At 29.4% G+C, this 16428-nt stretch overlaps 1 protein-coding gene across 1 annotated transcript; it reads left to right on the top strand.

Annotated features, from left to right (window-relative positions):
* The first annotated feature begins 9321 nt into the window (after positions 1 to 9321).
* ATMAP65-6 (Microtubule associated protein (MAP65/ASE1) family protein) lies at positions 9322 to 16145 on the top strand. The gene is made up of 12 exons (XM_068605955.2): positions 9322 to 10072; positions 10918 to 11121; positions 11759 to 12025; positions 12391 to 12606; positions 12700 to 12855; positions 12959 to 13118; positions 13360 to 13511; positions 14062 to 14149; positions 14229 to 14302; positions 14397 to 14471; positions 14645 to 15003; positions 15687 to 16145. Exons 1-11 carry the CDS (start codon positions 9998 to 10000, stop codon positions 14981 to 14983), a joined length of 1806 nt encoding a protein of 601 aa, XP_068462056.1. The 5' UTR covers positions 9322 to 9997; the 3' UTR covers positions 14984 to 15003; positions 15687 to 16145.
* Positions 16146 to 16428: the final 283 nt, after the last annotated feature.

The following is a 16428-nucleotide window of genomic DNA, read 5'->3' on the forward strand; positions in this document are numbered from 1 at the left end:
GGGACGGGCCAACCCGGCCCGCATTTTGCGGACCAAGTGCAGGGCGAGCCTATGCTGGACGGGCTGGCCCGCTTTGCCACCCCTATCTAGATATGAAGATGGGTGTTGTATGAATGATATACTGATAAGAATCTTATAACACCACAAGGTTGATAAGCACGAGGTTGTAGATTTTTTTTATAAGGATTGAAACACTCCAGAATAATTTCACGTAATTTAATTAATTTTTTATGATAAAAAAATATTATTTATGTTTTATTCTTTAATACAAACTAATGGACTTTGAAAGCTTGTTTCTGAAATGAAGTCCCCTTTCAAAGGAAAAAAAAAAAGATTTTAAGGCTAAAAGATACAGTATTATTGTATGTGAAAAAGAAGTGTTATAATTTTTGGGATGTTTCAAAATGCACATGTTTTCAATTTGAGGTTATATTTTTGTTGTTGAAAATTAGTTATATATCATTTTTGACGTGACACTTATCTTTGTCACTAATTAATTTTTGGCGATAAACTTAAGCTTCCCCTATTAAGCAGGCACCACACAGGCTTATGGTTATCACTTTTCCACCATAATTAATCACAAATTTTAATGTTATTTAGTTAGGAACATGCACTCATTAATTACTTTCATTGTCAGAAGTTGATCATTTTGTGACCACTTTTAAAAAGAGAAATGTTTAGTATTACATATTAAAAAAATAATATATTATTTATTAGATTTTAATTAAAACTGTTTATGATTAATTTATTAGTCAAAATATTTATTTTATGAGTTTGAAAAATAACTTAGAAATAAAGACCTTAGTTGACTAAAACTTAGGGCAAACAATTTTATAGAATAAAAATCAACAGAGATAGAAAGTCAAAGATTGCATAAACCTCATTTGAAATGTTTAATATTTTTTGAATTATTCTTTCTTTTTAGGTACGACATCTCATCGATCACTTCTGGTTATATACACATTTTCTAATTATTGGGAAAGAAGGTGATGAATAAATATAATGTCATGCATTTTTTTAATGGAAGTTATTCTTCACCTTCCAATTTAGTTACAACATCTTTCATTTTATATAATAAGTTAGGTGATGATATATAATATTATTTAGTAAATTTTAAATTTAACTCAATTTTATACCATTAATTACATACTATAAAATATTTTTATTTATAGTTGATAAAAATTATTATAGAATAAAATTTGTATCCACTTATATATTATAAAATGTCTTTATTTTTAATTGATGCACTAAAAAAAATCATTAAATAGTATTAAATTTAAAAATAAAATTAATTAGTCTTTAATTATATATTAATTTAGAGACTAAAAAATTATTCATATATAAAGTGGTTTCTATTATTAATAAAAATTTATAAAATAATTTCTAAATTTGTATCTAAATTAGCTACCTAAATTTTAGTTACTAATATTTTAGATTTTTAATTAGTCTCTAAAAGACTAATATACACTAATTTAGAATATAAAGTAGTAAGTAGCTAAAACCTTGATAGCTAATGGTTAGATACCAATTTAGAAACCATTTTATAATTTTTTATTAATAATAGAAACTCCTTTAGATACCAATAGTTTTTTTAGTTTACAAAATAATCTCTAATTTAATCAAATACTAATGAATTATTTTGATCTCTAAAATTTGTTTCTATTCAAAGATGATTATGGGATTTTTAGGTTAAGTGGATTTCATTTTGTTACAAAAATTATTTTAAAGATTTTTTGATATATAATTTGTTTAGAAGAATGACATAAGAGATGCCCTTGTTAGGGTTTGTGATAAAGCAAAAGAGGAATTAATAAATTAGGGGAATTTAGAAGTGAGAAAGCAATGATGATTGATTGGGTGGTGGAATTATAAAAGTATGAATAAGTTATGAATAGTGAGGGGTCCATCTTATACATGGCAGCCAGCTATGGTTGTTTTGTCTTCCATTGTATTCTTATCCTTAGCTTCAACCTTTGCTCTCCATCATTCAATTCACAAAGAGAATAAATCATATCTTATTAACACATAAATTATATCATCAATCAACAACCAATAATCATACACCTAATCTAACAAACCCAATAATCACAATTTTCATTAAATATGTCACTAGATAAACGCCAACCATTATTAGGGTTCATCCACATTATAGGTTAGTAGATGTGTTATGTGTCACATAATTTTGGATTTGTAGTGAGTTCTCTAGATAAGCTCACATAAATTAAAAATGGAAAAACAATTATAACCTTTTACTTTTAAATTTGAGTATTTTGTAAAAGTGTATGTATAGCAATTACAAAACAAAGTTTAAAGACTATTAATTTACTATTTACTAAAAATGTAATGAAATATATTATAAAAAATATGAAAATGGACCATAAAATGAAATTTAGATTTATAGTTATAAATATGTGAAATTGATAAAATAATGAATGAAAATACTGAGTCATATTATCACCCAAACAATAGAAGATTAAAAAAAATATGTTATCTATGTTGGTGATATTATCCTAACTGGTAGTTCCTCTACCGAAATACCTCTATTATATATTTTTTAAACAAAAAAAATCTTTAAAAGATCTTGATCTTTTACATTGGTTTCTTGGTATAGAAGTTGTTTGGCACATGAACTTCAACATGCACCTTTGTTAGAATAAATATATTAAGCAACTTCTACACAAAGAAAGCATGCAGCCTAAACCTATGACATCTTCCATGTGCCTAACTCAAGCTAACATCACTGTCTTCCGTGATTTACATATCCATAGTTGGCGTTCTCTAGTATGTGACTATTACTCGTCCAATACTTGTCTACTCTGTCAACAAAGTTAATAAGTATATGCACCAGCTTCGATAGCATCATTGGAAAGCACTCAAACGGATCCTACGATATCTTGTTAGAATAGTTCACCATAACCTACTCCTTCACAAATCTTTGACTTCATCTATCATTGAATTTGGTGATGCAAATTGAAGATTAGATTTGGATGATAGGAAGTACACTATAGGATTTTGTGTCTATGCTGGCTCTAATATTATTTTATGGAAATCTCATAAACAACGGGTGATATCCAAAAACAATACAAAAGCTAAATATAGGGGCATTGCAACTATGTTTGTAGATATTACATGGATCATGTCTCTACTTAAAGAACTTCGAATTTTCTCTAATACTCTAGTGGTCTATTCAAATAATATTGGAGTTGTTCTCCTTATGGCCAATCTTGTCTCACACTCCAAGTCCAAAACACTTTGAGCTTGATTTACATTTCATGCATGATCAAGTTCAATAAAATTTGGTCTGTCTAGTTCATCTTCTTAATTGTTATCAAGTGACTAGCATTGTTACGAAACCTTTTTTTAGTATTTTTTCACAATATAAGAGAATCAACCATAAATTCACGGGAATGATAACCCTACTAAAACTGTTTAGCTATGTTATATTTGTTAATATGTTATTCTTTTATTGATTTGCTATATAAATTTCAATATCTAAAAATATGGAACTGAATATTGAATATATTTTCTCCTCTACTTCCATTAAAAAATTTAAGGTGTATAAAATATTTAGGACCAAGCCTTCTCAAAAAAATCCGATTGGACTAATATAAAAAAATTGTTAGAATTCAGATACACATTAAACTTTTTAAAAGAGTGATGAAGGTGCAATGAAGAAAAAAATACAAGATAATAACTAAAAAATAATAAACAACAATAATAATTATAATTATAACAAAAGGCCACTATTTCTACCATTACATATGGAAGATGAGATTGCACATCCACCATCCTTACAACATAAGGACAAATTCACAATATTTTCAACACTGAGAGGCAAAATTCATGATAAAAAGATTGAAAACAAATCTAAAGAGAAAGTGGTAAGTGAAAGACAAAGTTTGCAATTAAGCCAAAAATAAAATATTCAATGATAAATATTTTTTTCTTTTACATTATTTATACTTTTGTTATTAAAGAAAACACGTGTATGTTATTATTTTAATGGCACATGATTTAAGGTAGCTAAGGTGGTAAGTTCTATTTGTCACTATTTAGTGATGAATGAATATGCATGTGTACTTTCCTTCAATCTTGTTTTAATGATAAACTCATTAATACACATTTGTATTCTAACCTAAAACTGCAAACTACTATGGCTTAAAACAATTATTATGTTGCCATTGTTTAGAACAAAAACTAATGTTGGTAATGTGTTTGTAAAAACTGTACTTTATTAATTGATAAGTTAATTTATAAATTGTGTGATAATAAAATAATGTATTAGATTACAAATATTTGATAAGAGTAGTGGATAAATTAATTAGTAAATATAGAATGACATAAAATAACATGATCATATAAGTTATATTATACAGATAAAATTTATTTTTTTAGATAAAAATATATTATTATGTAATTATAATTATATATTTTTAAAAAATAATTAAAATTCCTAGTATTTCTATTTATTTTTTAAATTAAAAAATAAAATAAATAAATTTATGAAAATAAAATTTTATTTTATTTTCATAAATTTATTTATTTTATTTTTTAATTTAAAATATTATTATATTGAGTTTCTCTTTTATATTTCAATGTGTGTATACCTATAGGCAATAATAAGACAAATAAAATTAAAAAATATAAAAAATTATTAAAATATAAAAGATAACAAATAAAAGAAAATTAAATGAATTAGAAACTACAAATTAGTTTGAATACCCTATACATTATTAGTTAAAAGTTCATAAAATATATTACTTTATGTTACTTTTCTAGTAAACATTTTTGTTATTGTGACACTACTAGTTAATTTATTGATGTCACTAAAGACACACAAAGTAGTGATTAAATGCATTTTTTTTATCTATTCATATTGTTTTCAAATTTTTAGAAATGCAGCAGAAGTCACTAGTGCAAAAAGAAGAAAAGGATACGCTTTATTTAGTGCGGCTTTTGCGCTACCCGCTTTCGAAAAAAATGCGGTAGCATTTTTGAAATTATTTTGATTTACGAATGCGGTTATTTGAATAACCGCATTCGTCAATCAAAATTCTTTGATTTACGAATGCGGTTTTACCTTTAACCGCATTCGTAAATCCTTTTTTACCTTAAATTTTGAAGCGCGCCATACACAATTTCAAACTTTATTTCTCGTCTTTGCCTTCGTTTCGCGTTTGCACTCTGAGTTCGTCTCCTTCTACTGCATCTGCATTCCATTTGTGCAACGTAAGTTTCTTGAACTCTCTTTTTTCCTCTTCATCTTCACAAATATATGCACAAATGTTTTTCGTTTTTCTTATATATGTTTTTTTTCCTTGCATTAGTGGTCTCGAAGCACTCTTTCATTGTCTTCGTGGTTTCTTGTGGATTTTTTGGTTTGCTCCGTTGTTGCTTCCCTGTCCGTCGTCGCTTCTGCTGCCGCCACCGTTCTTCGCTCCCGTGACTCTTCATCAATCTTGGCTTCACACAAGATTGACGATGTTTTAAAATTTTTAATTTTTTTTAATGATTTCGCATATACAAGTGCGGTTAAAGCAAATAACCGCACTTGTAAATGGTATTTATAAATGCGGCTATATAGCCGCATTTATATTTCTTGATTTACAAGTGCGTGTTGATCAAATGCGGTTATAAAACCGCATTTATAAATTCAAAACAACCGCATTTGTTTTATGTTTCTGCACTAGTGAGTAGTTCTATGTTGTCCCTCTATTTTTGTTCCTTTCTACAAATTATATCATTCAATATCTGAAGAAATTATTTTTGAGAAAATGGGAAAATCAGGCAAATGAAAAAAAAAGAGTCATAAAGTAAGCTATTTATAATAGGGTTTCCTCATGTGGATAGACATATATTGCTATATAAAAATATCTGTCTCTTAAATGGTAACTAAAAAAAGAGAAAAATAATAAATAACAACAATAGTCATGTGCAACTGTGTTTCCTCAAAAATCAAATGGATTATTAAAAATATTTTTTCATATCTATTATGCATTTATTTGTTTTTTTGCTAAACATGGTACATAAACTACATTGAAATTAAGTAATTTTAACATGGTACATAAACTACATTGAAATTAAGTAATTTTAATATGATCTTGATCTCTAGGGAAAAAGTTGAAGAATGTAAATATTACTACAATAAAATTATGAATAAAAAATAATATTGTTATATTGACTAAATTAAATATTATTTTAGAAACTAAAAATACATTGATATCTAAATTAATTTATAAGATTGATAAATAGTTTTTGAATTAATATTTAATTAGATATCAAGATTTTAGGTACGAATTTTAGAATATAAATAATTGATAGTTAAAATTTTGGTAGCTAATTAGATATAAATTTAGAATAAAATAAAGTAATTTAGATATTGATAATTTTTTAATTTTTAAAATAGTATTTAATTTAATTAATATAATATTTTTTTTAATTTTTTTAAAATTATTTTTTATTTAATAGTTTTTTTAGTAGGGTATAAAAGTGTCTAAATTGTGAGTTGTAATGATTGTGGAAGTTGTGTTTGGTGTTAGTGTAGTCCTAATGTGAATGTTAGTTTGGGAAATTTGAGAGAATAGAGATTGATAGAGAGATAATAGACACTTAACCAAACATGGAAATCATTTCTAAACTCAATTTTCAAATTATCATATATGATGTGGACACACACAACAACTAAATTCTTCTTTCCTTTTTATCATTTTATGTTTTATAATGCTTGTCGTATTCACTCTAACCAATCTTCTTCTAATTAAAACTCAAGAAAATTATATAAATTAAACTCCATTGTTTCTAATTAAATTAATAGTGAGTATATATATTTGGATAGGAAATTTTAAGGAGAGAGTTTCAAATGTTCTAGAACAAATTATATTGTTTGGTAAGGAATTTTAAAAAAGTGATATTTTAGAATTTTAAAATTGGGTTATTTGCAAAAATTAAATTAAACTTAAAAAAAAAAATTTGAAAATTTTCATAATATTCTTTAATTTATGTATTTTTTTATATATTTTTCTTAGCTCAATTTTGATTGAAATATCAATTTGATTAAGGTTGAGATATTGTTGAGATAACTACTTCTTGATTGATATTAATTATGATATTGTATTATAATAATAATTATTTTCAAAGATAAAAATAATTAATCATTATAATATATAAATATATACTATTTAAAATTTAATCTGAAATTAAATGTAAAAAATAATATAAATTTATTATTTTTAAATGTCACTTTTAAAAAATATAATATATCTATATATGTATATTAGTAATATTATATTTATCGATATATTATCATTTTATATACATAAATATTTATTTTTAAGTTTTATTTAAAATAGTATTTTCACAATTTAGTTCCTTATTTGCAAGTTTTTGTTGTTGGAGCACAAAGAGTAGCATTAAGTAACATGATAGTATATAAAATAATTAAGGTGAAACACATTTAACCTTAAAAACACACACATAAAATTACCAACTTTTCATTATTTTTTCTAGTTTGTAACATTATTTATAACCTTATACACACAAAAAACATTACCAAAATCTAAATGATACTTTTACACCAAATATTGACACAAACATTACAATATAAAACTAAGTTAAAAAAAACTCTGCTTAGTTTAGATTATTATTTTATTAATTTATTACGCATTTAACATTTTATTTAAGACTAAACTCTTTTAATAAAACACACACACACACATATATATATATATATATATATATATATATTCTATATTTAAAAGTTATAAATGATTTCACGACCTTATATTTAAGAAACATGTGAATCATTCAAGACTTTATTCCTAAATTAAATGAGGTGTCTTCTGTGTAATAAAACATTGCACATATATATTTTAGGATAAAAAAAACCTCAAAATTCAAACAACATTTACTAAGATATCTATATTTATCTTATCTTATCTTATAAAAATGAATGACTAATCCCATCTTATTTTACTTGATAAACTCTTTAAGATTAATTAAAAGTAAAGTGTTATTCCTTAAAAGATGAAATAATGAAACAAATGAAAATCTAATCTTAATTAAAACTTATCTTAAACTATACAAATTCTGCTCATAATATTAATTCATACCAAACCCGTCATTAATATATAAACGTTGAAACCTAAATTTTTTTTTTTTTCATTTTCATTTTATTTCTTTTTTTTTCCACAACAAATCAACTTGTATCTACATGAATTATTTGAATTTTTTTTATATTAATAGAAAATATTTAGATTGATTAAGCATCAATATAAATATGAATAATAAATAATCTCTTAAATTAAATCCAGAATGGAAATACGCATTTATAAACTCACTCGTTTCTATATCCGTTTGATTTTAAATTATAAAATATTTTTAATTTATCTAATGCTTTATCTCAAAGTTTATTTAATTATAATATTTTTATTATTATTATATGAGACTGTTTAAAAAAATATTTGTTACATCAATTTTTTTATAATATCACGTGGCTTTTATGATTTTTATAGAAAAAGTTATAACAAATATATAAATGAAATACATTTTTCATAAGATTTAATAAAAAGGAAAAAAAATATTTGGCGCAAACACTTCAATGTCAAAACAGCTAGTTGGGTCACAGCGAAATCCAACCCAAACAATTCCCACGCGCTTCCACAAACTTCACAAAGCAAATTCCTTGTCTTATTAGAGATTGTGTATCACGCGCCTTACAGCGAGTGCGAAACATTTAATGCAGAGATTCTATCCTGTCACAGAAAAATTCTCACTCAAACACTGTGACTCAGTGAGACCCTTCCTCACAAACACAACAACATCATCAATAGGAGAGAGAAGTTTAAGAAAAATTTAAATGTATTGTTTCAATATAATTTATTAGGCTCGGATTAGGAATACGTATCTTAAACAATGTGTTTATGTCGATATATGTATCAATATCAATATTTGTAAAATACATATAAATTATGTTTTTTAAAATATTTAATTTAAAAAATGTTTATGTGATTTTTGACTATTTTAATATAATTATAATATATTTAAAAAAAAATATTATTTTTTTAAAAATTTAAATTTATTATATAAATTTTTATTATGATTGTAAAAATAAGAAATTTTTTTTTTAAATAAGTGATGATTTTATATTATAAATTGAAACTTATTTATACACATAAATTTTTATTATTAATTTATATAATTCGTAATATACGTGTTTTTAAAAATTAGAGATTATAAGTATTTTCGTGTCTTTCATTGAAAATTAAGCCAGAAAACGCAGAATTCTCATGGAATCTAATTGATGTTAAGAATAGAATATAAAATAAGAAGCCATGTTTGTGTTTTTGGGTGGAGTTTATAACCTATAGAAATCATTGGTGAATGTGAACAGAGGAAGAAAGAGAGAGAGAGAGAGATACAGAGAGTAGAATACAGATCCATTTGAATACATGGTTCTTTACCTGCTCTTGTGTTTTCAGCTACATGTTTGAGCATTTGAGCATCTAACAACCAAACCCTAAAAAAGCATTATCCTCTTCCTTTGTTCTTTGCCCCTTTGCTTTTGCTTAACCCTTTTTCTCTTTCCTCTTCATTTATTTTGCTTCCCTCTTCTGCAATAATAATGGCAATCATTTCCATTTTCTCCCTCTGAACACTTTCTCCTACTCCAACACACACCCTCTTTACAGATCCTGTCATTTCTCTTTTCACAATTTATTTCCTTTCTCTCTTTGTGGCTGCCAAAACAATCTGGTTAAGAGAGAGAGTGGGAGAAAGAAGCAACCAAAGGTTTCAGCTTTAGATCTGAGGGAGCTAAGGTTGTTTCAACCAATGGAGACACCCCGTGTCTCTTGGTCTTTCACATGAGTTGAAAGTTTCTTGCTTTCTGCTTTGACCCTTCTTCTTCTTCTTCTTCTTACTTAGCTTTTCTTCTACCACTGCCTTACTTAGTAACTCTCAAATTAGCACTACCTTGTGAGCGACTGAAAGAGGGTCAACAATGCTGGCCATTGGGGTACATGGCACCAGTATCCGTACAAGTACTACTTGCACTGCTTTGCTTCGGGAACTTGAGGTCTTTCTCCTTCTCTGGTGTTTCAGAATTCTGGGTTTTGAGGAATTTGTCGGTGCAAAAAAAATGAGGACATGGGGTGTTTTTTTTTCGTGATGAAGAGTCTGCTCGTGATTATTTGTTCATGATATGCCCTACCCTTTTTCTTTATCTTCTTCTTCTTGAGTATTCTCTACCCAATGATGTCTTATTTCCCTTCAGGTCAACCTTTTGTCTGTTTTACTGTGTCAAAAGGGAAAGCACACTGATAGGGTCTCTGTAGGTTATTTTATTACGGGGGAAAGGGGCTTTGTCTTTCTTCATGAGGTTGATTACCTGAGTTGTAAAAGGGCCCTTTTTCAGCTTTTTAAGTGTTCCTTGTTTTTTAGTCTAAATTTCGAAGGTTCATTTTTACTGTATGTTTTCAAATTTCATTTAATTGGGATTCTTGAAGCATTTTAGAAGTTACCAGTTCAGCAGTTGGTCTGGAGTTTTGGGTTGACTTGGTCTTTAACAGTCCATCTATTACAACAGTTCACTGTTTCTTCAATCTCGTTGCCTTGTGCTCAGAGAACCGGTTTCTGATTTGGTGACAATTTGGTTTAGGTTCTGTGTAGTGTTGTATAATTTTGTTGATTTGCATTAATGTGTCTAGGAAGTTATTACCAATTTGTTTTTTTTTTTCATTTGTTCTTTATTCTTTATCTGTTACTCTCGTTAACTACTGTGTACCTTGGCTTAGTGTTTTATAATTTTGTTGATTTACCAAACTGTTCGTTGTTTTCATTTTCACTTTAATCATTCTTTGTTAGAGTTTTGCTCTATTGTTTTTTTTTTCTCTTGGATTGCTTACACTGTTATGTGTGCAGCAAATATGGAACGACATTGGGGAGAGCGAGGTGGACAAAGATCGAATGTTGATGGAGCTGGAGAGGGAATGTTTAGAAGTATACAGGAGAAAGGTTGATGAGGCTGCAAACACAAAAGCACGTTTTCATCAAACAGTTGCTGCCAAGGAAGCAGAGCTTGCAACACTAATGGCTTCACTTGGCGAACATGATATTCATTCGCCGGTAAAGCACTTTGCTTTTGTTCAAAAGTCAATTTCTTAACTGGAATTTCAGTATTTTGCTGTCTGGATATAAAGAAAAAGTAAAATTATTAGTGAATACAAATTGCTAAGGCGTTTGTGGCTCAACTTGCACCAGTTTGAGTCTGTTAGATGAGAGTGTGAATGTGTGATGTTGTTATTAGAGCTTCAATCTTCCACTGTGTCTCTTAAACCCCTGCTCATGTTCCAGCACCCTCACTCCAACATGCCCATGAAAAAAATGAATGGAAATGATATTATTCATTGATGTTGCTGCAATCTATAAATCTTAAGAGCTGTGGCTGCTGTTGGATGTCTGAAATTGTGAATATTAATGTAGGAGAGAAGCACTTTTTTACTGCTTTCCTGAAATATGTGCAAAGCATAGTCCTGTATTGAGTAATATTTATGGAATGTTTTCATGGACTTTATATGTGATCAGGGCAGTATCTGTTTTGTTTGCATGGTTTGTGTTCGATCTTACCTATTAGAGGATAAAGGTGACATGATATGAGCATGCTGAAAAGATATAACTGGGAATTTGCTTTTTGATCTTTGAGAGGATAAAAGATATACTTGCATGATATGACTTTCTGATACTTTTATCCGTGAATTTGTAGATTAAGACAGAGAAGAGATCCTCTTCCCTGAAGGAGAAACTTGCATCCATCACACCTTTGGTTGAAGAACTGAAGAAGAAAAAGGATGAAAGGTTGAAGCAGTTTGACGATGTAAAGGCTCAAATAGAAAGGATTAGTGGGGAGATTTTTGGATTCCATTCTGTCAATAATTCGTTGATGATCACAACAGTTGAGGATGAACAGGACTTGTCGCATAGAAGACTTAATGAATATCAAACACATCTAAGAACTCTTCAAAAGGAAAAGGTTTGTGTTATGATATAATCTGATCTTTGATCTTTCATATAGATTGATCTTTGAAATTCCATAGCCCTTTGGATTTTGTGAATGATCAATTCTTTTAATATTTGTTTCTTATACGTGCCTGCTCCCTACCCTTTATTTATTTCTCCTAAGAAACGTAATACATATGAAAATTAAAATGCTTTTTTTGACCCTTTTTGTCTTATTTTAAATGCCTCTCTTACACCACACTTGAATGAATCCGTGGGGGCAGGAAAAGTCTACTTATGAGTGGGCTTGAGATATTCAAGATGCATCCTCATATCAATTACTTTATCAATCCTCCTTTAGAACTCATTTTTTGCATTTTCTATGTCTGTTCTTTTCAGTCTGACCGTCTTCAAAAGGTCTTGCAATGTGTGAATGAGGTGCATTCTCTTTGTGGTGTGCTTGGGTTGGATTTTGGCCAGACCGTGGGTGATGTGCATCCGAGTTTACATGGCACTCAGGTGGAACAATCGACCAATATTAGCAATAGCACGTTGGAAGGTCTAGAGCAGACCATTCTAAAGTTAAAATTAGAAAGGAAAACTAGAATTCTGAAGGTGATTATTTTTTTTAGATTATTGGTTCTTGTAATTTCTTCCCTTCCTTTACTCTGGTCTCAGACTAATAGTATACTCTTTTAAAAAATGCAGCTGAAGGATGTTGTAGCTAAACTATTTGAACTTTGGAATTTAATGGACTCATCAAAAGAAGAGAGAAACTGTTTTATGAGGATTACTTCTATTGTTGGAACATCAGAATCAGATATCACTGATAGAGGTGTTCTTTCAACAGAGATGATAGAGAAGGTCTGGAAGTATCTTTCAGTTTCCTCACCCTTCATTTTTTTTTTCATTCCTTGCAATTTATTCTGTGGAGATGGAACTCCTAAACTGAAGAGTCTTTTTGCAGGCTTCAGCCGAAGTGGACAGGCTTGCAAAACTAAAAGCTAGCAGAATGAAAGAACTTGTTTTTAAGAAGAGGTCAGAGTTAGAGGAAATATGTAGATTGACTCATATTGAACCAGATACAAGTACTGCTGCCGAGAAAGCTAGTGCATTAATAGATTCTGGTCTGTTCCAGTGCATTCATAGATTATTTACCTGTAAACTGTAGCTTAGTATGTGGTAGAGATCAACTTTTTTCTGGGAAATAATTTTTCTTTTCAAAGCTCTCTTAACAAGCTAACAAAAATATGGCATTATTTCTCTGAATAAGTTGAACCAAACACATACTTAGTCACTTCTGTAAAACTCTTTTTAAGGTTTAGAAGGAAATTATCTGACATGGATTTGTACTGTTTTATTGTATAGGCCTGGTGGATCCTTCTGAGCTATTAGCCAACATTGAGGCACAGATAATTAAGGCAAAAGATGAAGCCTTGAGCAGAAAAGAAGTAACAGATAGGATTGACAAGTGGCTTTCTGCATGTGAAGAGGAGAATTGGCTTGATGAATATAATCAAGTAAGAGAGAAAGTATATTTTATAATTTGTCTCTTGTACCTGCCCAAACTCTTCTATTTTCATTGGAAGTTTCACATGCTAACATTTTTTGCTGGAGGATTATTGAATACACCTTGTATTTTTTGTTACAAAAGAGAGATTCTTGTATGGATTAGTCAAAAGCACTTGTGTAGACTACATTGTAAAAGGGCCATGACAGATGGTCTGAAGAGAAAGTTGGTGAAACCAAAGTTTAGTGAAACAATACTTAGATTACAATATTTTTGTATCTATGTGATTAGTCTATATAAGAGGTCTTTTTTTATTATGTCTCTTGTTCAAACTCTATCAATCTGGTGTGGCTATTTGTGATGCCATACTTTTATCTGAAAACTATAATAATAGTGTGCCCACTAATTAGGATACTGCTAGAGACATGATCAATTTTCCTTTTTCATCAGGCAGTTCAAGTCTTGCAGTTCAAATAAGTGCTGTTGCATATGATTTCTTTTATGAACACTGTTAGTGTTAGTTCATTTAGTTTGTTCTCTGAAGTAGCAAATAATTTCAGGATGACAATCGGTACAGTGCTGGGCGAGGTGCACACATTAATCTTAAACGTGCAGAACGTGCTAGGATAACTGTAGGCAAAATTCCAGGTATTGCTTTCATGCATGCTTATCTGTTATTTTACACCGCCATTTGAACTTCTTCTAATGACCTATGTTATCTTTCCAGCTATGGTTGACAATCTTATAAACAAAACACTATCCTGGGAAGATGAAAAGAAGTCTCATTTTCTATATGATGGGGTAAGCTTTGATGTACTATATAACTATTCTGGTTGTGTTTTCTATCTTCAAGCCTTTTTAAGCAGGTAAATTTGATTGTCAATATGATCTTTAGGTACGGTTGGTTTCAATATTGGACGATTATAAACTGGCCAGACAACACAAAGAGGAAGAGAAGAGACGACACAGGGTAAAATTACTTGTCCGGATGCAATGGCCAATTATTTGTTTGTCCACAAATTAATCTTTGAATCTAAAAGTCAGCAGGATTATTTTTCTTTTCGACTTTGATGTTCAGAGAAATATTGCTATATGCTTCACTACTATTTATAGATAATTGGTGTGTTTTGTTGAATCTTGCAGGACAATAAGAAGATGCAAGATCTACTACTAAATCAAAAGGAAGCCATGTATGGTTCTAAACCTAGTCCAAGAAAAAATAACAGCTTTAGAAAGACAAATAGTTACCGTGCGAATGGCAATGGATCTATGCCTCCTACACCTCGACGGAACTCCCTAAGTGGTGGAACAACATCTGAACTGCTGACACCGCGGTCCTACTCTGGCCGTCAGAATGGGTATTTTAGGGAAATGAGAAGATTGTCTACTGCTCCTCTGAACTTTGTGGCTATATCCAAGGAAGATACCATTTCATATGCTTCCCTTTGTGGTTCAGAGCCTGACTCCCCTCCCCAAGTTTAAATGTTAAAATGAAAAAAATGGTAGGTTGTGGTTCCCCATTTTGCTTTTGGTATATTTTTGTGAACTTAGCTCCTGTTTGGATAAACTTTTCAGTGAATACCAGTAGTAAAAAAGAACAAGAAGGTAGAATGAATTAAGATTCTTTTGTAAGTTATATAAAATTAACTTCTGCATAAGGTTTTGGAGAAACTGAATGAGAGAACTTCTATGAATTAGGTTATGCCTAAGTATTTTCTTACAAGTTTGGACATAACTCAATTTTTCAAAACTAATCTGTAAGGTGAGAGTTGTTCTTCATACACACACATTCTTTTTAGACTCTATCTTTTGTCGATGTGGGATTTAAGGTTTTCTCAATACATCGGTTTATGTCCAATACCATTGAGCTTGGTTCATAGAAAATATGGTAGGTGGTCTTCTTAAATGGATTTAGGATGTTTTTGATACTATATTAGAATGAGTTCAGCTCTAATTTAATCTTAGAAAACTGATTTGCAAAGTGGGGGGTTATGTGTCAGTTGTATATTTTTAATTTGATCATGTCTTCAGACAATGTGTGATCTCTAATAGCAGAAAGTTAATTTTTTCTTGTGAGTGTTTATCTAAAAGTTAATCTAAATAGGTCCTGGTCTAATTTCTTTGCTTGGTCATGTTTTCACTGACCAAAGATAATTTGATCGATCATATCATTGTGCTTGTGCAGGAATAGGTAAAAAGATTTTCTTGGGCAGTGCCTGTAAACACGACTGAAAGCAGCCAGCAGAAACCTTGTGAATACGAGATGGATTGTACACTAGTATTTGCTTGTAATAAGCTGATGAGATATACATGGACAGTGATAACTGACATTTGAGGATACGAATTAGGGTGTTTATGGTTTGAAGAACATTAGGTTTGGGAAGAGTGTTGATAGTGGTAGGGACAGTGCATGACTCCTTTTGTAGAGGGTAAACAGTGGAGATGATGGATCATACAGTGTTTGACCATGATGTATGTTGTGGGTTTTGTTTGTGTATATATATGTATCCAGTGTGATGTAGTAGTAACTAAGATTATTTTGATTCATAACTCTAGGTGAAGTCCTATTGCATTACATTCTAATCATGTTTGTTGTATTGTATGTGATAATCCAACATCAAATTCTATTCTGCTTCCCACTTTAGGCTGCATCACTCAACTTTATAATATATTTTGGTTAACATAATGATCATAATGGGGTCTAGCTTACCAAACCCCACTGGTTTTAGGCCCTTTCTTGCAGTCATGATTATGAAGTGCAGTTCCAGATTTTTAAGGACCATAATGATCCAAAATTACCTTGTTAGTGTTCCAGATGAGATAATGGAAAGGTTCTAATTAGTAATTGTATGTGTTGTTTTAAAGTTACATAATAAGTACTTTTTGACACTTCTCTAAATTTCAATTTGTTTTATGGATTATGTATT

The sequence above is a fragment of the Phaseolus vulgaris genome, chromosome 3 (genome assembly GCF_051622355.1).
Source record: "Phaseolus vulgaris cultivar YP4 chromosome 3, ASM5162235v1, whole genome shotgun sequence".
Lineage (NCBI taxonomy): Eukaryota > Viridiplantae > Streptophyta > Magnoliopsida > Fabales > Fabaceae > Phaseolus > Phaseolus vulgaris.

Excerpts from the sequence above, each read along its gene's own strand:
- ATMAP65-6 (XM_068605955.2), top strand. The coding sequence starts at position 9,998 with ATGCTGGCCATTGGGGTACATGGCACCAGTATCCGTACAAGTACTACT. Across the intron at positions 12,607-12,699 it reads GGAAAACTAGAATTCTGAAG|CTGAAGGATGTTGTAGCTAA; the intron begins GTGATTATTTTT and ends TAAAAAATGCAG. Across the intron at positions 13,119-13,359 it reads TAGTGCATTAATAGATTCTG|GCCTGGTGGATCCTTCTGAG; the intron begins GTCTGTTCCAGT and ends TTTATTGTATAG.